Source organism: Equus caballus, chromosome 26 (genome assembly GCF_041296265.1).
Source record: "Equus caballus isolate H_3958 breed thoroughbred chromosome 26, TB-T2T, whole genome shotgun sequence".
NCBI lineage: Eukaryota > Metazoa > Chordata > Mammalia > Perissodactyla > Equidae > Equus > Equus caballus.
In genome coordinates this window covers 40,679,391-40,703,394 of record NC_091709.1, presented here as the reverse complement: position 1 = coordinate 40,703,394, position 24,004 = coordinate 40,679,391, and the positions used below count along the sequence as shown (strand labels likewise).

The window sequence follows — 24,004 nt, the reverse complement described above, 5'->3', positions numbered from 1 at the left end:
CCTACCTATCCAGTTTGGATAAAGCAGTGGTTGGATCACTACAAGGTTGTGCACCAGAATCCCGAGGAACTTTTTCTGAAGCACACTTGCCCTGCCACCTTCTGCTACTGAGCCAGCAGATCTGGGGCAGGGCCACTGCACATATATTTTGGAAATGACCTTCCTTGCAATTCTGATAGTTAACTAACTCACATAGTTAAAAACTCACTGAGCTAAAGGGACAGTTGTCTCAGTTTGGCTAGAGAGAGAGAGTAGTGTTTGATATTAGAACAGAACATATGATTTGGTTTGAATGCGGAAATAAATTCTCCAAGTCTAAAATCTACTCAATTGACTCTAAAGATGGGCATATATTTTCGACTCACAATATACTTACTTACTCCACGTTAACAACTCTGAGCATCTCTTCATTTTCAGAGTCATCTGAAACTGTCAACTTTGCTTCCTACTCCTTCAATTTTTAAAAATTACTTCAATGATCTATAGCATTACTACCATAAGATAATTTGCAGAAAATAACAAAAAGCCAGACAATTCTGTTAGCTGGCTATAAATGTTCATGATTAAATTAACCTGCTGTATTTAAAGCCTGGAAAAAAGTTGGACAGGACAGCAAATCTCACTAAATTTGGGAAAACAAGAAAGGGAAAGCCAATATGAAATAGTAACACCTGAATGTTAGTTGTGTTTTTATTTTTTAAGAAATGTAGTTTCAATACTTTCAAGTAAATAGGAAGTGTTTAAAATGAGTAAAATATTATCAAATGATGATCCTAATTCCTTTCAAGAAGAGAATAGCCTGTGACTTCTATTTTATATGCAAAACACACTGTCAGAGTAGCTTTCATAATGCCAGAAAGACGGGTAGGAAACATTTGCTTTCCCAAATCAGCTAAACCTAAATCTATTTATTGCTACGGACATGTCTGTTTTTAGCAGTCTGAAGAAAACCAGTTTGGATATGTGTCAGAATTTATATAGGGAAAAAAAGATTTAAATTTACTTATCAAAATAAGCATGTCAATCAACTGTGTAATTAACGTGTAACACAAAATTACTTGCATGTTTTTCACCCATCAGTTTTTGAGGAAAAATATTTATCGTGATCTATCTTTAGAGAAACATTTTACAGCAAGGACTCAATGTTTCAGTACTGGAATTTCCCCAAATTTATATTAAAACCTCTAATTGGGAAATATAGTTACAAATCACCCAACATTTAATTCACTCATCTCCTATTCTCTCTCTCAGCCTTTTAGCATACTTATAATTTTTAAAAATCCACCTTGAAACACCAATACCTTCTAATTCAAAGTAATACAATTTGCATTTTAAAAGGTATTTCCCCCAAAACGTATGAACACAAGGTGATTCAAGTGTTACATTTTAAAGATAGCCACCCTGTTATACACATTAATAACATTTCCAAGGTGTACCTCCAGTGTGTAACCTAATTCTATTTTAATTCACAAGTCCTGAAATATACTTACCCTTTGCCCCAATTGACAAGAACTGCCAAAGTCAACGATCTTGATTGCACTGCGTTTGGGGTTACAAAGAAGGATATTCTCAGGTTTTAGGTCACAGTGAATGATACTAAGTTCTGGAGTCGCAAGGAAAAGCAGTGCAGTGCACATCTGCTGTGCAAACTTTCGTGTTAGGTTCAAAGAGACACCTCGAAAATTGGTGTTCCTCAACAAGTCATAGAGGTTGTAGGACAGCATTTCAAAAACTAAACAGAGATGGTTTCGAAACATAAAGTGGCGTTTCAAATGCACTGAAAGAGAAAAAGGTTTCATTTTAAATTACATACACCAATAAAATAAGAATAATACATGCATGAACTCTCAATCTGTAACATGACAACGGCAAATGGAGAGTGAAATTCAGCCAAAATTTGAAGATCAACATTCTGCAGTAACAGCACATTCTTTAATCAGTTAAGAATATCTAAATTGTTCATCTGTCAAATTAAAGAGGAGTAGTGTCTGTCAAGCAACTGGCAGGAAGTACCACTAAAATGCTTTGTTTAAAAATACTGTCAGGTCTAACATCACAAGCAGCAAACTGATAAACGGTACTGAGAATACTTCAACAACTTTATCCTCATCTGTAGGAGAAAGCGCTTTTTACTTCCTGAGAGACCACCTCCCCACTCCATCTGACCTCCAGTCTGGGACACTGTGGTACTGGGCAGCCCTCTCTGAGAAGGTCTTGATATATATACACAACCTTTTGCTGAGCTTTAGATTTCACTAGGAATTTTCGTAATAATTGTCAGAGGAAGACATAGATTTTTTTCTTTGAGACAAATACAGCAAATGTTTGAAAATCATGCTTCATAGGGTATTAGAGTTCATAACCAAGGCTTTTGATCATATTCATCCAACTGGTACATGGGACATCTTGTCTAAGTCTGAAGGTTTGGAAAAACTTCAAAATAAAGCTCAACCACAAGAAGAAATTATAAGTAGTCTTATGAATGGGGAAACTATAGAATACGTTACTTGCTACCACTGTTGACCCTCTAAAAAGGCTAAATACTCGCTAAATTGCTTCAAAGATTGTGCTTTAAGTATTAACACTGACTTCCCATCAGATGAGGTCATTCAGTAAGTGCTGCCCTTCACTATAAAAATTCTCACATATACCAAACTGAGCAGCTGTAACTCAAGTGGAATGACATAAAACAACCATCTGTCAAGGTGACCTTCATTTTGATCTTTCAGTATCATAAAAACAGAGGTTTCCATCTGGACTACCTATGACAGTATTCAACGTCTGGTCCCTGAGAATGGAGGTACATCATGCTGTCCTGGTAGTCTTGGACTGCCTCCCTGGAAGCAGTGCATGTCAACATTGTTTTTGCAAATAATAAAAAGAACCCTTAAAGGTTACATGAGAATGTATAATATCTGCTCTTAATCACTGAAGTCCATACATTTAAAACTAAAAATATAGCTCTAGGTAACACAGGACACCCCAACCCACGGACAGGGGCCATGCAAAAGGTTTAATCTTAAGCGGTAGCCACAAAAGGTATTCGAGGGCCAGCCCTGGTGGCCTAGTGGTTAAGTTCAGCATGCTCCGCTTCAGCAGCCCAGGTTCAGTTCCTGGGCACAGACCTACACAGCTCTGTTAGCAGCCATGCTGTGCTGGTGGCCCATATACTAAAAAATAAAGAAGAGTGGAATCGGCCCGGTGGTACAGTGGTTAAATTCATGTGCTTTGCTCTGGGGGCCCGGGGATCATGGGTTCAGATTCCAGGTGTGGACCTACACACCACTCATCAAGCCATGCTGTCTGTCATGGCATCCGACATACAAAATAGAGGAAACGTCACACAGATGTTAGCTCAGGGCCAATCTTCCTCAGCCAAAAAAAAAAAAAAAAGGAATACAAAAGGTAACTGATGTGAGGATTCCAATGTGATTATGGAACTCCCTCTAAGAGAAAATCCATGATTAGAATGTTTTTCCAATGGAAGATCAATCTCCTCGGTTCCACATGACCTCCCAATTCATCATTCATTTACTGAGTATCTACCATGTGCTGAGCACTAAAGACACTTTGTTTAGTTTTTTAACTAACTTTGGGGAGAATGGAAGGTTGGCAAGACTTTGTTTTAGACCTAAACTGAATTTTCTTTTAACTGGACCATGGGAGGCACCAAATAACACAGGTAAGAAACCACGCTCCATGGTAAAAAAGTGGTTTTTTCAAAGTTCAAGACTTGAGACTATAAAATTCATCAGAATAAATTATTTTGATCAATCACTTCAAAATAAAAATAATTTACATCATAAAAGAGCAACATGACTTTCAGACACCTTTAAATTTAAGGTATCAACTCTACTGGCATGGCTAATTCTAAAGTTCTTTTCTGTTTGTTTTCCAATATAGAATCTCGGTTTCCTGAGACACTGTGTTTGCCATCTTCCTAAACAAGAACTTAAAAAAATTCATCCAAAAGGAATATCTGTAATGACTAACGCAATTAACGATCACTAAAGACAGTTTATTAAAAACAAAAATGATAGTCATTATTATATAGAACTGAGTAGCTAACATTTATTGAATATGAACTATATGCCTGCCATGTGTTCTTTCAATAAGGCAAAATTAAAATGTTATAGTAATGCTATCAACATTTTCTCTACTGCTTAAGCAAACGCTCAAAATATAACACACAAGAGGGAGGAAGAAGAAGTGGGGAGGCATGTCCAGAGACCAATTTATAAGTCAAGCATCCTTGGAATGTCCTTCTCGTGATTCTAAAGACCTTGAATGGAAATAGGCTCACTTCATACTAAGTTATAACTGACACTGAACAGCAAACATTCAGTGAGTGTGACAACAAAAGGTTTTAAATACAAATGTTATTGCTATGGATTATACCAGATATCTACAGAGAAGAAACTAAGGAAGAAAAATTAATTGTGTAAGCTCATTTTATTATAACAACTGGGAATGAAGCGTGTTTCATAAACGAAGTCTATCTGAATCTTACACCTTTAAACATCCGTTTTTGGGGGAGACTAAAGAACCATAATGCCCTCCTCTATTTTCTTAAAAAGGACGTTGCTAAATAAAATTTAACCTCATGTTTATCAGGTAAAGCCAGCATTTCTGAACATGAACTGCTGTGTATACAGGCCTGCCGGAACTTCTATAATTAATTGATCCTAAGGTCTCTGTCTTAAAATTTATGGCATCTTATATTTATACTTGGCAGCAATTTGTTTCTTGGTGGCACATAAAATAATAGTGTCTTACAATCATAGGTGTCTTAGATTTGATTAAGAATAGTATTAAAGAAAGTACAATTAGAAGGTGTTTGCCTATCTATCAAGTGGCCCTTGACTTCACTATTTTCCTAATTCTCCTATCGCCTCTTTTTGTTTTCAGAAGGAACACCATATGACAACAAACAAACACAGGCTCTGCAGGCAGGAGGTTCAGACCCTAGCTCCAGAGCTCTGGGGCCTTGGGTATGTCACTCTTCGTACAAACCGTCCATAACATAGGATTCTACCACCCGCCTTACAAGACCGCCACGATTATTACAGATGATGGGAGAAGAGCACAAGGAGTATGGTAGGAGTTTAATAATAGTGGCTATTATCCTTTTTCTGGTGCAATAAGTCTAACAGCTTCTAATGTTGCAAAACTGACAAACAGTCTGGGCAGGAGCCTGAGATCTTGTGTCAGACATTCCAAAAATGGTTCTATAACCATTAAGAACATAGGAGCTGACTTCTAATTTCTGAGCTATATGAGAAATGGTTAAAGCTACCAGAAAGAGGACTCTGGATAAACGTGCATCAATAAAGAAAACAAACAGCACTTCTAAGTTGCAAGAAAAGACACTACTCTCCTCTGTTTCTAAACTGCACACCACCTGGAATGCACATTCCCAAAGATTTAGAATACTACTGCCAAATCAAGTAACTTACACACATCTATGTCCTCCAACAGAAATAAACAGTTGAATTTTTAATCAACCACTTTAAGATAAAATCAACATTTTTCATACAGAAACAACCATTAACTCAAACTTCTGGTCTGCTTGAGGGCACACTGTTGGTTTGCCTGTGTGTTTGTTTACCTATATAGTATTTCATTTCAGTGTCATGTTTGTTCATGAGCTCAAGAAGTCGCACTTCTATCTGGGCTTGATTCAGAAAAGCTTTCTTGTTCTTTATTATTTTAATGGCAACCCATTCTTGTTCCACACGATCATATGCCTTTACAACCTAAAAGACAAAAAGGATGAGTAATTTCCTACTTCATTAATGGCAACAATTTCATAACAGTTTACAATTCACCTTAACTGTACATTTACCTAATTCTCACCTCTGTGACCTTCCTAATTAGAAGAGATCCTGTTCGTTTCCATTCACTATCATCCATTTACTACTTTACTGTCACTCTAAGTCATTTTCCAACTGAATTTCTTTTGCACCCTACAGTATTTCTAAATAGCCACAAAATAGATAACTTTCTTAAAATCAAATATTTTCCTTCTTTAGTAATAAATCATGAATCTTGACAAGTGCTTTGGTTTTTCACCTTTACTTACTAAATAACACTATAAAACAATACTTTCAACTATTTTTTTAATGAGAAAAACCTGGTTTAAATCTCAAGTATATGTGTGAAATATTTAAAAGGTTCTAAGTCATCTTAAAAATGGAAATAACCTTCTAATTTTAAATGAGATTTTCAGAGATAAAAATGTAGGTATATAACAGAAGAGTTAGTTGACACTAAAAAAAAGCAAGTAACAGATTACCAGGAAAGTTCCATGATATAAATTAACTGCTATAATTAGGGGATTTTGGTAAGTTTTAAAATGAGAATCAACGCTAAGGAAAGTGAAGTGTTCAAGAGCAAACCACCATGCACACTTCTCATTTTAAATTTTACTTATTTAAAAGGAGTTTCATACTATTAACAAAGAGATTTGCATAAAAATTAGGAAATCAATACATAGATAAAAGAAAACTATATCTCTACAAATCATAAACAACTACTATAATTGATAAATGCTGTTATATTTATAATATATTCAGTCTGAATAGGTAATAGCTTTAGATAGATTTTCTAGTACATTCAGTAAGTCTAGAGATGTAAGTAGAACTCCAAGTGATTCCGATGTGTAGGTTGACTACCACTGGATTAGAGGAAGAGAATGGAATGCATGTTCCAAGCCATACACGAGTCAAGGTTAAATATATTGCCAATGACAGATTATCAACAGTTCAGCTGAAATCAAACTTGGAATGAAAAATGCAGTATCTCTGGTTTCACTCAATTCTAAAAAGTACTATCTACTGTCTTTCAAATCAGAAGCTACCCATGTAAATATGTGACCAAGTGGTTTTGATATTCTTCTGTTTCACCGACTATCACTGACTATATCAAGAGCTGCAGTTCAGTGCCCGGATCCCAGTGGTCTCCAGGACAAAGGGCCCAACTATTTACTGACTTAGCAAATAGTTAATGGGTTAAATGCTCAAGCAATGGTTTTCAACCCTGAATTACACATTCAATAGGCAGTTTTCAAAAATACCAGTGTCCAGAATCCAGTCACAGAGGTTCCAATTTAATGGGTTTAGCTCCTAGGCATCAGTCCCTTGCCCCCCGCCCCTGCCAAAGCTCCCAGGAAATTTCAATGTTCAATCAGGACTGATAACCACTAGCTAAAGAAATGAAGAAGCCCCGTAATATGTGATAAGGATCTGCAGAGAATTGAAAGTCTAACCAAGTCAGTGTGGAAGACATTATTTGGTGAGTGACAGGCCCTGAACCTGAACACACCTCAGCCTAGGAGGGAGGCATCAGTCTACTTGGGTACACAAAATTGGACGTCAAATAGGCCTATATTTTCACAGGTTTACTATGCTTATTTGCTCTTAGGAACTAGAGGAAATTTAAATCACTTTGGGCTCAAAGACTGAGTATTTAGAGAAACAAGTTTAGAGAGTAGGCAATATGGCAACCATTTTCGTGGTCAACAGCCTAACAGTTAGAAAACTGTCCTGCTGAGAGCAACTGTCTAAACACTGGCATAATCGCCAAGGTGGAGCCAGCAATCCTTGTCACACAGGGGCTCAGAGCCTCAGCAAGAGCTGACCTCAGACAGGCCCTTTCTTAAGAGGCTGTCACAGAGAACCAGAGGCTGCTTCTGACAAAAAAGTAATACCTTCATAAAGAGGGAGTCCCAAAACACTGGGAAACCCCTGACTCAGAAGAAAAAGTGGTTAACAGATCAAGGAAAAAGTCCCTGAATTATGCACAATTACCAAAATTCCTTGAAATCACAGACCGGGGCAGACATATTATACACGTGCCATCAGGGCCTGGTAGACCCACACCAGAGTTACAGAGTCTTCTAACAACCTTGCTCACATTTTCTCACCAGTCTAAGAGCTTAGACTCTTCCGGGTCTAGACCTGTGGCTGCTAATGCCCTAGAGTACACTTTCTGTCCTAAGCATGATTAGACTGACACATGATGAACTTTTCCTCACAGGTTGAAAGATGCGTATTTGGCTTTCTCTTAGAGCAGGAACAGATAAGTAAGAGTATGTACGTTTCACAGTTTAAAACATCAAATACAAAAAATTTTAAAAAGGTAGTTCGGGCAAAGTCATTTTGAGCCCCATTCTATCCCCATGCCAGCAAAGTCACAAGAAGTATTTGGACTGCAGGTTAATAAGTGACCCACTGCACAAAGGCTGCAAGGCAAAGGAGCCTGGGATTAACAGTAAATCAAGCCTCAAACAAAACAGAGCCCTGTGACTGGATGAGGGCGACCTGAAGCGGGAATAGTTGGGGGATCCACAGTCGAAGAGAAAGCTTTTTAAAAGCAGAAGGACGGAGGGCTGATAGCTCTTGATCCGGGCACAACGGAGAAAAGAGACTCAGGTATTTAGGGTTTTGTGCTTTGTACTGGGGTTGGGTGGGCAGGTGAGGAGGAGAGAGTTTGAGTGGAGAGAAGAAGCCAGGAACAAAGAGAAAATATCCGGTCCATTGGAGTTCCTTCTGCACTCTTCCTGGTAGAAGCTGCCTGAGCGAACCCTTGCCTCAGAACTACCCCATCACAGTATCAGCACTGCCAATGCTGCGAGGTCTGGACCAGGAAGTCCTGAAGACCACCTGCCCATTCAGAGGCCTGATATAGTTAGAAGAGGAGCTGAGAGAAAAATCCAGGGCACGGCCCCTGGCTTTCCAAGCCTCCAAGAGTGAGAGGGCACCTGCTGTGCAACTGAAAATGGTAATTATTTTCTCTTTCAAGAGGAATATCAGACAGGAAGGTAATTCTCTCTAGCACACATAATGAAGAACCTTCCGTAGACCATACGAAGCCCATATAAAAGAGGTAATCCTATCTACTAGTGATTAAAACCAACCACTTAGTCATTAGTAAAGTACTTGGTAGCTATAGAAAGTAAGCAAAGGGAAAAAAAGTCTAATGAATTTTTTATAGCTGATAGAATTTTACTATCTTTAGAGAACTATGATAATCCAAATACATATCTGTTGTTTAGATCTATTTACAAATATTGAAAGCACACTACTGAGGAAAGGGTGTAACAACATGATTCACTAACAAGTTCCTTCTAATTTATGAAATTCAGCATTTTCCATTAAATTACCTGTCCAAAGGAACCTTTGCCTATCAAGGAGTCAATTTCGTAACGATCCATCCACTTTTCTCCGTTCTTTACAATATAATCATAGTTATCATCATCATAACCATCATTGTAAACCTTCCGCTCCTTCTTATGACTAGAATCGTCTCCCTGGCCCTGTTGGTGTCTTCGCTTCTTTTTTGCATAGTAAACCTGAAATGAGAATATACAGTGTTAACTGTACAATTTAAATCTTTATTGGGAGTTGGGGGGTGGGGGCATATATCAAGAGTACATATAAGACAAATCTGTCATCAGTAGGAAACTGATGAATTTTTATTCTTTATAACAAATATTTAAAAAACTATTTTCTTTATAAAAAGAATGTTCTATAGCTGCTATTTGAATTACAGAATAACACCAATAACACCAATTTTTAACCAACGAAAAAATGTCTACTGTGAAATTCACTTTAAAATTGTTTTTATATATTTTATAAATAGGAGATGCTAAGTGACTGGTCCCATTTGAGAAGAGTAACAGGACCCAATTTACTTTTATTTTTTAAACTAAGGTATAATTTATATACAGTAAGGTGGCATAGACCTTAAGAGTGTAATATGAGGGATTCTTAAAAAAATGTACGTGCTGACATAATCAACAAATGCCAAACAAAATAAACTATTTTCATCCTTCTCATGTTCAAGTTCTCTCATGCCTCCTTCCAGTCAGTCCCAATTTTATATTTGATCTTAAGGCAAAGGATTTTAAAAACGAAAGTTTGAATGTATATGAACTGATGTCTTACTAATATAAAAAAGCCCTCTGAGGCATGTCCATTTTTTAAGCCTATAATAACATAACAATTACTGAAAATAGCCGCTCCCTCCACTTACCTTCCCTCCCCGACACTGAAGGCCATAAACCTAGTGGCTGATCACAGATTGAGTTATTTTCGTTATATCTGTTTTTCTTATAAAATAGTTTCTAAGATCAGTAAAAAATAATAGATGGACTAGGCAATAGTCCAAGTAATTGGTAAGTAACTTTGAGGAAATTATCTATTACAGTGCGTAGAATAACATCAGAAAAACTATAGCTTATAAGGTGGCAAAACAGTTAAAAACAAGCTTCAACAAAGCTACTGTTAACAGTTTAACAGTAGCTTTTTAAATAATTTATCAGATAGTAACAAACTGACATTAATAAATTGTTAACAATTCATCAGATATTTTCAGATAATCAAAAGCTGGTTTTGCACACCTTTTATAATACATTGTGTACAAAAGCCAACTCAGAAATGTTCCTCATTGGATTATTCTAATTTGATCTTGCCACACGGACACAGTAATGCAAATAACAGCATCAAACTGCTATAAAATTTATACATACAGAAGAACATCTTTATAGTTAAATGGCTCTAAAGCTGGCAGAGGATAAGCCTTTAATGTGAAAGGATGTAGAGTTCCAACCAAAAGAGGAGAGAAAGCACACACATCTCTTCTCCAGAAAAGCTCATTTAATAATTAATTAGGGTGCTAGAGTTGAGGCTAGAAGCAAACGACAATCAAGCCAAAGGTCTAAGACACCAGAAAAATAATTTTTGGAGACAAAGAGCCAAGTTGAAAGATAAGTAATTCAAAGTGCCCTCTATGTTTTTTATCCTACTTACTTCCACAAGAAAGGTTTTCAGATATCTTACAATGAAAGATACAGATAAAAGAACACATGTAAAACTTAAAAAAGACAATTTAAAACCACAGAAAGATAGACAGATCCAATAAACTGGGCCAAATGCCTGTTAACTGTGTATTAAATATATCTCAAAGCTTCCTGGCATCCATGCTAAGAGTAGAAACAGATACGTAACATTTAAGCAAAATTCTAACAGTTACAGACTTTTATAGTGTGATTATTCCCTCCCTTTCTCCTTTCTTGTTTTGGAGAAGAGTTATTAAAGAAATGATAACTCAGCATATAATTAAATACAATTTTGAAAAAAGGGAGAAGTTATCCACAACTATCTTAATTTTTTGCAGTCTTTGTTAATGTATCTTATTTCTTTTAGATAATTATGATTATATTATCTATACATCATTAGCTTACCAGTCTTCACAATAATCATCAATATGACCATCATTGGGAATAAAAAAAACTTGGTGTGTTTAAATAGGTCACAAAATAAATTGTTTCCCTGCTCTGTTGCAAGATAGATGCTGTTACAAAAAATCAATAGTCTTACCTCATTAATATGCTTATATGTTTTGATCAAGTCAACAGAAAGTTTTCTCAGGGGAGCAGTTGCTGGATCACGGAAGGTTTGGGGCATCCGCCTCTGTAACATGACAATATCAGGCATCACCTTAAATAGACAGAAAAGACTAGCACTTTAACTATACTGCACTGGTATAAATTCCCTCTTCCATAACCTGTGTACATGTATTAAAAAAAGACATCCACATTAGAAGATGATACGTTCTCTCTCACTTCTCTCTTTCAACTGGATTCCAATGAAGACAACCACTGGAACAAATAAATGAAATTAGAAGATAATACGCCTAGCTGCCCAAGGCTTCAATCCTGTTCCCCAAATTAAAAAGTGGGATTACCGGCATGCCCCTGGTCCAGGAGACATGCACAATGCTGCCCAAGAGGGCTTCTGCAACACATAATTAGTCCAAGGAAAATTTCTTCTGAATTATTCTAAATCCTGACCTGGTTCACAACAGGCAGACAGAGACAAACCCAACTTTCAGGTTCCCAAGACAGGATCAGGATTTCAAGACCCAGCTGGGGCATGGATTTTTTTGTTCAATGTTGTATTCCTTTTGCCCAAAACAGTGCCTCGCCCACAGTAGGCATTTAATAAATATTTGTTGTTTAAACAAATGGATCCATAATACCAATATCCCTACTTACAATTACGCTAGGAGCTGACCACAAATAAGTTCCAAAGGACACCTTAAAGCTAATGAAACTTTCTTTTAAAAAACTCATGTCAACCATACGCCATTAATCCCTCCCACCCCGAATCCTGAACCAAATCTTTTTCATCACCCAACAGGCAGTCAGAGTTCAACTGTGAGCTTCCTGCTAGACAAGGACAGAGCAGGGACATGAACACCCTCTGTACACACACGCAGGAATGGAGCAGCTAGCACGTGCAAGATCCTGGATTGCTGTTCTCACCCCACTCTTCCACCACGTGTCATACCTCAGTTAAGGGGTTCCCAACAGGGCTTCCTGCAATCAACAGAGCCTCAAAACCAATTAATTACATGAAGGTACCTACAGTCACTACCACTAGCAATCTTCGGGTTCCTGTCTAGCTCTTATAGACATTTATGCAAGTAAAATCTACTGAGTCAGAAACCCCTGACACAGCCCCTCTCAAAGGACACTTGGGTCAACTTGAGAAGCAGAGAGACAGTAAACACATCATACCAAGGCCTCACAAAAATGTCTAGGGTCCCGTGATGATTAACCAAGTTAACTCACACTAACAAAAAAGAAGAGAGGAGGGTTGCAAGGTGAGAGCGGACAGAACAGGAAAGAAACCCCACCTCAGAGGAAGGAAAAGACGGAGTGATCAGTGCAGTTCCCTAGGCACGCTTTCTCAGACCAGCAGTGACATCAGCTTCCTCTGCATCCACACACAAACTCTTTCAAAGAGTTGTTGCTATCCAGATGGGAAATCCACTGCACTACTGTATTAATTAAGTCAATAATTATCATCTCTTCTCATGATCCTCCTTCTTAAAGTTCCAAATAAAGTTTGGGGGGGGGACCTGTGATTATAACTATCTGTCTGAAAAGACAGTAGGAATTAATAAGAAAATCTGAATTACCACCTTTCAAACGTATACTGTTTTATTTTTCTAAATATAAACAATAGGTACAGCGAGGCTCACAGAATATTTTGTTCTTATACTATTCCTTGGAGACTTAATTTAACAAACAGACAATATCAGTAATAAGCATGTCAATTATCTTCCTGTGAATGAATGCCACAGGCATCAAAGGTAATGAAAGAGGTTTTCCCTTTTAATTCCGTGAGACCCTGGCACTGGTTCCACGCAGGTAACTTGCTCGACCAGACCTTTCTCGGCTACTGGAAAGCAGTCCTGCTTTGAGGTTTCACACGATCTGCATCAGCAAAATATTTCACTACCGCTGTGATCAGAGTTGACAGAAGGTGTGACTAGTGTTAGAGACAAACAAACTCCTTAAGTAGTCAAAAATAATAAAATAAAAATAGTAGTACCAAGTATTTGCTACACATGGTTTTGAGTGTGGATATTTTTACATGTCTCTCATGTAATCCTCTCAACAATCTCATGAGAACAAGCAATGTTCCTATCACCATTTTGCAGATAAGAACCTGAGACTCTGATGTCAAATTACTTGACTGAGGTCCTAGAGCCAGTGAAGAATACAGGTGAGATGAGAACTGACCGTCTCACACCTAATCTCATGTTCTGAACCCCAACTCTAGGCCAGGAGCTCCCGATCAATTTTAGGCCTCTATTTTACCCTCTTGGTTGAGTCATTTTTGGGCTATTTGTTGGGCAAATAACTGAGTCATGCATAATTAATCCAATAAAACATGTATTTATTAAAACTAGTTACATACAAAACTGTGAATGCGTTTAAGTTTTTAACTTGCCCATTTATAATTCCACTGGTATTTCAAATATCTGAAACAAGAACCAGTTACTAGGCCTTTCCAGGAGTAATTACACTCACTCAAAACATCAACATCACATAATCAAGAAGACAATTTTAAATGTATAGTACACGTATGAAATTGGACATGAACGTAATTTTGACCGAGTAACGATGTTTTTCCACACTTGAGTGTGTGCTATGTGCTTGGCACTTCACAGAACATTACTAACCTCTTCCACAACTGGCCAAACTCTGCCTACAGGGCCAAATCGATTAGCCAATTCTAAATACCTTAACTTTCTTATATATTTCTGGCAATAGAAGTTACTATTTCACGGCACATCCGTATATATAAACCAGATGCATTCTGTCCACAAAAAACTGGCCTTCAGATCAGACTGTATTTCAGTGCTTCAAACAGCACCTTCTACAGAGTAGGTGCTCAAAATATATGGAAAGAACAAATTAATTTCTACAAACTAAATAACACTCTCTTCACTAATTTTCATTGTGATTTCACATTACGTAACCAAATTTTCTGTTTTTCAATATTGTGCTGCCATAAGCACAAATCCAGAATTACAAAATAACTTTTCCAAATACTCAGTTACAAATCTCCACCAGGACTCAAGCCAGCCGTGAAGCATTTGAGGCTCTTCCACTTCCTGCTTCCTACAGTCACAAAGTCAGAAGAACAGACAGTAAGGCACAAGCTCCCCTCTTCCCTTCCACAGCTGGAAGAAAACCCACGGTGTTCAGAGGACCCAGGAGCTCAGCTCACCAAGCTGCAGGTGCCTAGTCGTCCCCCTACCCCAGTGTCCTCATTGCAAAAAGCAAAGTTGGTAAGACACCATCCTGCTGCCTCGGCTGTCTGGCTGGGAGCTAGAAAAAGCCATTCCAGTGCTCACATCTCTTGACCTTTCTGTGTGAAGACACAGATCACAAAGCACAAGAAAACCAGCAGTTTGTACCTCCTGCTTAGATCAGTTACAGTAGCTAAAATAATGGGGGATTTTTTTCCTTCAAATGATTCCAAAGTGTAAGCCCCAGGACTTTATTAAAAAATTATTTTATAGCTTAAAATTATCCAATTTATTTATATTTACCTCATATTTTTACATATAATGAAGAATTAGAAACACTATATTCTGCCGTTCTGGCTAGTGCGAGAGCTACTGATAAAGCTGAGCAGCGTGTGGAACACACATCCAGAGGACTAGTACAGTTAAGAACTACGAAAGGCACTGTGAAAACTCTAACAGCCCAAAGAAATTCAGCATTCCAAACACCAATCATATTTTTCTACACTTACTTTAACCACATTTCTCATTTCCTAAATTTATCTTTTGAACAAAACTGTGTTTAAACTTGTATGAAACATTCATATAAGAAAGATTAACTACCAGAAATAAAATGCTAAAGGGAGCTCATTTCAATTAACTTGTACAATAAACCTTCTTTAAAGGATATTAACAACAAACAATGGAAATCAAATAATGAAATTACAAAAGTTTAGAGCTAGAAAGTACTTTGGGGGAGTCTAGTCTAAGGTCCCAATCTTTCATTCAAGGACAGAAGGGTCTGTGACCTAACTCAAGTCATACAACCAGATCATGAGTCAAGACCTTGAGTTCACGTCTTATGACTTGTAGACCATGCCACATCAGCACACATCAGTTTTAGTGTATTACACTTCAGTTATAAGAAAGATCTCCTCTAATCTGACTGCCTTATTAGGTTCAGAAATTTCTGGAGTTTGGCAGACATACTTGGCTGAATATTATTTCTTAAAAGACAGTCTTTTTACATCATATGAATCCTTAAAAGTATTTTACAGCTTAAAATGGAAATAGTAAGTGAATTATCTCTTATTTTAAAATAATCCCCAAATAAGATGTTAGCTGTATCTAAAAATAGGTACTCTGCTAACTAAATTATCTACTACAATAATACAACCATAAAAATAACTTGAAAGGACTGGAATTTCTTTAAGCCCTCTGCAGATGCCAGGTGTCAGAATTCAAAGTACACTGTATCTAAGAAGAAAGCAGCCTGGGCTGGACCCCAGAGAATACTGCTTACACACTTGGAGAAGTCACAAATGGGAGCTCAGCCCCTTCAGCCGTAATCTGTAAAACGGATTAAAAACAGGCACCCTGCCTGAAAGGCTGCTTTTAAACTAGCAAGAAAATGAATCCAAACATACTTTGTTTCTTAAAAGTACAATGCAAACAGATCATTGTGCTATTACTACTTTCTGGATGTCCAGACAACTTTCTTCTGGTACACAAACACTTTCCAAACTTGAACATTCCGACCAACTGCTTCAACTTTCCTACATACAACTTCCCAATTTATTGCATAAAACAAATTCTTAAGTCCTGCTATAATTCATCTCACTATTTAACTGTGAATGTTATCCACACGCTATATACATTTAGCCAGTTCAACTACTGACAAAATCTTATAATACATACAATGGTGGCCCTAATAATGATGTTACTTAACTACAGCCAACTGCTCATTAAAACCATATATTATTGAATTAGAGAAAACACATTTCCTTCAAATAATCCAATATAAGATATACTTTGAAATTTTCCAAGTTTTTGATCATCACTTGATCTACTTAAAGACCTAAATAAAACAATGGCAAACTAAATTCCTAGGTACATGGAAAAACCGTCATTTTCAGTACTCATAACACACTCAATACCAGTGGGGAAAGAACCTGACTACAACTATAGCTACTAAAAAATCCTCCCCAAACCATAAATCGATGTATTGGATGCAGTTAATTCAGGAGGAGATTAAAAATACACCATACACAAACATATCTATGCATATATGTACATATATCAAGAGAGTTCAGCATTTATTCTCTATCCATTTTATGAAAAATTACTGAATCTCTAGTCTGAATGTTAGAATGAATAGCATGGTTAATTTGCATTACAGTTTTTTCTTTTTAATTTTAAGGAGTTTTGTATTTATTTTTATAAATGTGTACTAAAGTAGTTTATAACAGCATAAAATCAGCTCTATAAGTTCACTATAATAGAATCTGACTTGTTTTCCTATAACTTGTGTTTTTCTACTTACCAGCTTTCCATAAAAATAAGACAAGTTTATTTTAATATTCTTTAGAAATAACTTTTTCTCTCCCTATTATAGAATGAGAAAATGTGATTATGATTATGAGTGTTTTAATTAAGTGAAATACACACTAAAACACCCACAAACTTTTTAATGCAAACTTCTTAACATTATAGTTTGTCAATGCAGAATCTCATGTGACACGTAGCAATGAAAACCATGAAAGTATCTTGCCTATTTACTATTTTACCATTTTAAGGAATAAACTACTATTCCAACAAATCATTTCTGATATGTCATGAACTTACCTGGTTAGTGAGAGGTTGTTGAATCTGGTCAGAATAAGATAAGGCAGAAACCTGTTGGTCACTTATGTTTGGCTGGCGACGGTCACTGTACTGATGTGAATGGGGCATCTGTCCAGCCATCTGAAGGCCAGCAGCATGGAATGAAAATGACGGTGCAAGCCGAACAGATGAAGGTTTGCATGCTGAAGTCTCTCCTCCTACGAGAAGATAAGAAGTGAGGTTTAAAGGATGTATTCATATCCGATGTTTGTATCTTTTGACATATCTGATAGTGCCTTAAATAAAGACTTTAGGATGCTCAATAGTATTAAAAACCTTTAAAAAAAAAAAAAGAATATGTCACTCAACATAACAATTGTATGTTAAATAGTATAAAATATACACAGTGATTAAAATGAGTATCTATAAATCTGTATTAAAAGAAAATCTTAACTAAATCTTTCTGTAAAGCAATAGCAATAACCTTTAATACTTATTTTCACATACGAGATTTTCAGCAATTGAGAACCATACATTACATAAGTAATCTTTGAATTCTTGCAAAGGGCCTCTACAATGGATCAGCCCCTTAGTAACCAATTCAAAAGAACACTGCTGAGATGATGCTTTGCATCTGCCAGGTGTAGAGCAATCAATATCCCCAGCATCCCCCAAACCAGGTGAAAGATTTTTCCGAATGGTGTTCACTACTGACACAGATAATTTAAGGTTGAGCATACAATAAACAAAAACAAATTCACAGGACGGTGAACTGCTCTGGACTCTTCCAACACAGTCCTAAGAGAATCCAGACCTGGTAAGCTCTCCCTAAGAACAAACAGTCAATCATCATCCCACAGGTAACCTGGGACCATGGTCATGATTTTCACAACAGAAATGGAAAATTAACACTTTGGTCCATAAAAGTATTTGGTGGCTAACTAACGAGTTAATTCTTTCTGAAAAAAAGAAAAAAAGACCTTTCTTCTTATATTAAACCAAACTTGCAATCACAGACTAAAGCCAAACAGGCAAAGCATAAAACCCTAATCAACCAACTCTGGACCGAGAATACTTGTGCTTATCTTCCTGAAAAGACCAGCTAACTCCCACCATACAAGAGGTCATACTGTTCAGCACCAGGGTGCTTTTCTAAAGTCTACTTTGGACACATACAGTGGACCAACAGTGAAGAGCACAGATCCTCAGCCAGGCTGCTGCAGTTTGAAATTTCAGCTCCATGTGTACCAGCTGTGTGGCCTTGCACACCTAATTTCCTGATAATGATAATAATACCTACCTCAAAAGGCTGTGGTAAAGGTTAAGTGCTTTAATACATGTAAAGGACTTAGAACAGCTCTGGCTATTAATATATGGCTCACTAAAACCCACAATTACTGTACTGTCATGAACAGTAAAGGATGAAAAGGATAGTACCTATTCTTGTGGAGCACATAATCCCCACTTGAATGTTGCATGGACTCTGCAAACTGAAGAGAACAAAGCTCAACTCCCCTCAAATATAAGTTCCACTTCTATTTTCTAGCACAGCAAATGACACCAGCTTCCATCCAGTCAACCAGAATCGAAGCTCCGGGAGTCATGTTAGAGTTTTCCTCCAGAGACAACCTCACACAAACAGCCACCCAACCTCGCTGATTCCATGTCCTAAAGAACACTTAAATACAACCTCTTCTTTTCATCTCCACTACCCCACTCTCACTTAGATGACTAAAACAGATTGCTAACAGCTCTTTCTGTCTTTACCCAACCCATCTGGAACTCCACATTTCTTCAATAAGAAGGTTAGAGAGACCTTTCTAAAATGCAAATCTCAAGTCCTCCACCTCTACTTAAACTTGAATGTCACCCGCCTTAGCACTGCTTTCAGATCTCAGCTTGTGCCCTCCCTTTACTATACCATGAGGTCCTTATTAGTACATGACTAATAAATATCTGAGTAAGAAAAAGGACAATGATCCTATGACAATAGATGGGACAACTTTTCTAAACTTTTCATTACTCATAATAAAAAAATATATTCAGTCAATTCAATTATGTGGAGCAACTGTTTAGTTAAAAAAAAAACTAGGAATTTCTTCTAAGGAAATAATGGATGACATGCACAAAGATAGGGAAGAATGTTTATCCTGGTATTGTTTGCAACATCAAAAATTTGGAAAACTAAACATCAAACAATGGAGAAAGGGAGGCTTTAGACCTGCATGTTACAAACACAAAAAACTGGGAAGGAATATAAGTATATATGAAAAAGACTGAGGTCCTTGATACATAAATAGCTCCTATAAATAAAAAGACTAAGGCTCTGAAGAGCAAATTTCTTAACCACTGTAACACTATTCCCTTAGGTTTGCTACGAAGGTTAAATGAGATACCACAAGTAGGCGTGCAAAATGGAGCCTGGCACACGACAAGCACTTTTTAAAATACTAGCTTCTGGTTAAATGTCATTATTATATACTATGTTTAAACTTATGTTTTAAAAAGTGCAAAAATCATTAGTATATAGCTTAAACAATTACCAGCAATCGAACTTGTGACAAGGGAAAAAAACACAGCCATCATCCCATTCCTGGTGACTATGAGCACCTTTCCATTTATTTATTGGGCACTTGGATATCCATTTATGTGAAACGCCCATTCAGGTTGCTTTTCCATTTTTCTATCAAGAAAGTCTTTTCATGACAAATTTCTAAAATTAAAAACATTCTATTTTTTTAATATATTTTGGATACAAGCCCCTTATCAGTTACAGGTGGTTTGCATTGTCACTCTCTTTACAGCATTTTTTGGTGAAAACAAATCTCTTAATTTTATCAACTTTTGTTTTAGAATTAGTACTTTTGCTGTCTGTTTAAGAAATCTTTCCTTACACCAAAGTCAAGGAGAAATTCTATGTTATCTTCTAGAAGTTGGATTTTACCATTCACATCGAGATGGGCAATGCCCTTGGACTTGATTTCTGCGTATGGGTGTGATGGGAATCAAGTTTCATTTCCCCAAAAAATGGACATCTAACTGACCCAGAACCAATTATTAAAAAGGTAAACTTTCGGGGCCGGTCCCATGGCCAAGTGGTTAAGTTCACACGCTCTGCTTCAGTAGCCCAGGGGTTTGCTGGTTCGCATCCTGGGTGCGAACCTAGTACCACTCATCTGGCCATGCTGAGGCAGCATCGCACATGCCACAACTAGAAGGACCCACAATAAAATACACAACCATGTACTGGGGGTCTTTGGGGAGAAGGAAAAATTTTTTAAATCTTAAAAATAAATAAATAAATAAATCGAATGTCTATTAACCTATTAAAAAAAAAAAAAAAGACAAACTTTCCCCACTGCTCTGCAAGGCCATCTTTATCATAAATCACAGACCCAGAGGTGCTGGGATCTGTTTTTGGATTCTCTATTCTGCTCTACTGGATACAGACTTACCTAGATTTCTTTTTTTTTTTTTTTAAAGATTTTCTTTTTTCCTTTTTCTCCCCAAAGCTCCCCGGTACATACTTGTATATTCTTCGTTGTGGGTCCTTCTAGTTGTGGCATGTGGGACGCTGCCTCAGCGTGGTTTGATGAGCAGTGCCATGTCTGCGCCCAGGATTCGAACCAACGAAACACTGGGCCGCCTGCAGCTGAGCGCACGAACTTAACCGCTCGGCCACGGGGCCAGCCCCCTTACCTCGATTTCTTACGTCTCTGTACAAGAACAAGACACTGTCTAAATCATGATAGCTATACAAGTTTTACTATCTAGCAGAGAATTTTGATTTTCAAGAATATTCTGGCTCTTCTTAGACCTTTGCATGTCTATATATGTTTTAGAATTAATTAGCTTATCAAATTTACCAAAACAAACAAACCTATGTTGGCATTTTGGTTGAAACTGCATTGTCTCTAGTAAACAGTGCTGTCCAACAGAATTTTCTGCAATGATGGATTTATCTGCACTGTCTAATAAGTAGCTACTAGCACCTGAACAATTTCATTCTTTCCTTCTGGATCTTTATTATCCCCCTGGCCTCATTCCACTTGCTGGGACCTCCAGGACAGTGACGACTGAAAGAGGAGATAGAGGTACCACTGCCTTACTCCCAACCTCAGAAAGAAAGCTTTCAACATTTCTCCAGTATTGGAGTTGGTGTAGATTTTTAACTGATAACCATTATCAGATTAATGAAGTTTACTTTTAGTCCTAGTTTGCTAAAATTTTTTCCTCATGAATGAATGCTGAATTATATTAAATACTTTCTCTGCATCCACTGAAGTGACGCTGAGTTTTCTAATTTAATCTGTTAATGTGGGGAAATACGCTGATTGATTTTTGAATATTAAACTAACTTTGCATTCCTGGAATACAATTTGGCCGTGATTATCATTTTGTGGTAGATTACTGGTGAAACCATCTGGACCTTGTGCATAGGTTTTTCAGTTAAAGGTTTGTTTCCTTTATAGGACTATTCAGATTTTGTATTTTCTGGTGTGTGTTTCATTAAGTTGTGTTTTTCTAATAGTATGTCTACTTCATCTAAATTTCAGATACACTGGCATCAAGTTCTTCATAATATCCTCTCTTAGAAGCTTTTCAATCCAAGTAGGTATAACTGTAGTGAGATCCCCTTCACCTTAAGACTGGTTAATGAGGCCTTCTCTTTCTTCTTTGTGATCAGTCTAATCAACGGTGTATTAATCTTATTAAGTATCTTCTCTTATAAGTGCTTTCTATTTCTGCTCTCATCTAGTTCTATCAGTCAGCAAGAGAAGTGTATTAAAAATCTCCCATTTAAGTTATGTTATTGGATTACATAAACGTAGAGCTGTTACATCTTCGTGATGAATAAAACTTGTCATTATTATAAACTGCTCCTCTGTATTTCCAATAATGCTTTTCGCCTTGTCTGACGTTAGTACAGCTTCACCAAACTTTCTCTTAATCTTTGCATGGTATGTCTTCTGTCCATCCCTTTACTTTAAACCTTTCCATTTCCTTACATTTTAGACAGTATGTAGCTGGGTTTAATCTATACATATTTATCCCAACGGCTTTATGTTCCTTTCTTACCTTTGCTCGACTCAAGTTTTTACACCTCCCCACACACACAAACTGTTTTATTATTGTTTAGCTATCTTAATACATTACAACATACATTATGTATCCTCGACTCCCCAAAATTTAATTACTCCTTTCATTTTGTATACTACTGTTGACTTGTGTATGTATGTATACACACACACACACGCATAATCACAAGACAACAACCACTCATCCAGCATGGACAGAATTAGACTCAAGGACACATTTGCATGGACAGAGGGATAATATTACGATAGCCAGATAGCTATGAAAGAATTACAAAGAAATGGATAGCTGCTGTTTGATTATTAGTGTTATAACCATCCTCCTAAAATACTTGTTTCATTTTCTGAATCTAGCTCCAGTCAAACATGTGCATTAAATTCCACAAGCACTTACTGAGAAGTTACTGTGCCATTGTTTTGTGAGGGGTGACAGGGTCACTCATGGTGTATAACAGTGTTTCTCAAACTTTAACGTGCTCACAAACCACCTTTGAACCTTGTGAGAAATGCAGATTCTGATTCAGCAGATGCAGGGCAGAGCTTGAGAGTCTACATTTCTAACAAGCCACCAGACGATGCCAACGCTGCTTTGAATAGCGTCTGAAAAACAATTTAATGGCTCAACCTTAGCAAAAGAAAGCTATTTTCTAACTAATGCAAGTGGCATATAATCTAAAAATAAGCTCTAATCTGAACACATAATACACTACAGGACTTTTCTTTTCCAACAGATTTACTTTCCTACTTAGATTATGGCGTTTGTGGGGGTTTTTTCTAAAGAGACTAAAAAAAAAAAAGACTAATACACATTCCCATGCATAAGGGTGCTATGCTAGGTGACAAATAATCTGACATTCTTTTCAAAATTTACCGTAGGTAATCTGAATGTGGGTTAATAAGAAATAATTATGTTTTTCACTTGTGGGACCTTTTTTAGCTATTTACTATGCCATCTATCATAATTACTTAGTAACATCACTAGTTACGGGGCCTAGTAACTATGGTGGTCCATATATCGGAATGTTTGTCACAGGCTCATTGTCTCCTTTCTTAGCTCAACTGCTATGTATGAAATCCAAAAAGAGACTCAAGTTTAATTTCCTCCCACAATGCCATAAAGTATTTCAAGCACCCACTCATTCATTCTTCTCCTATGATAAGACTCCAAGAAGACACACTAATAAGGGAATTCCTTGTCAATCTGATTTTATAATTAAGCAAATCACCAGGGTTTTTTTTCTTTTGAAAGTTTCCATCTTCCCTTTTAATTCAAATGTTAATGAGAAAAAGGATCAGCTCATCCTATAATAGACGACGATGATGATAAATACTGGGTTGAACTATATGAAACTGCTGATAGCAGACCTCCTTTAGCCTACAAAACAGCAATTTCATGTGGTTCAACCTGGCATCCACCATGTTATACAGAATCCTTATTCAACTGATTTAAACATTAGCTATGAGATTATTTAAGCCCAAGAATATATCACAATACACACTGCAGTATCGGATGTTGTAATTTAACGATGAACTTATAATATTTAATTCAAAATTCTCTTCAAAATCATTATTTGGAGTTCAATTCCACAATAACATTTTAAATTGCTGCTAAACAGTATAAAAGGCAAGCTAGAGAAGTATGCATGTAGGGTCCTATCTGCATTTTTATATCCTTCTGAACTATATAGATCTTTTATAAGCATGTTTCCGTAACTTTT

The 24,004-nt window shown here is 36.9% G+C and overlaps 1 protein-coding gene across 21 annotated transcripts in view; it reads right to left on the bottom strand.

The window, feature by feature from the left end:
• Nucleotides 1-24,004, bottom strand: part of DYRK1A (dual specificity tyrosine phosphorylation regulated kinase 1A) — a 134,604-nt gene that overhangs the window by 21,569 nt on the left and 89,031 nt on the right. For 12 of the 21 annotated variants that reach the window (XM_070252315.1, XM_070252323.1, XM_070252322.1 and 9 more), the window contains 5 exons: nucleotides 17,212-17,408; nucleotides 11,382-11,474; nucleotides 9,164-9,352; nucleotides 5,609-5,756; nucleotides 1,491-1,777 (listed from right to left, as the gene is read on the bottom strand). In XM_070252315.1, coding sequence (XP_070108416.1) covers nucleotides 1,491-1,777; nucleotides 5,609-5,756; nucleotides 9,164-9,352; nucleotides 11,382-11,474; nucleotides 17,212-17,408 — 914 coding nt within the window. Of the gene's footprint in view, nucleotides 1-1,490; nucleotides 1,778-5,608; nucleotides 5,757-9,163; nucleotides 9,353-11,381; nucleotides 11,502-17,211; nucleotides 17,409-24,004 lie in introns of all 21 variants that reach the window. The other 9 variants (XM_023630145.2, XM_070252320.1, XM_070252321.1 and 6 more) reach the window with 1 other exon arrangement.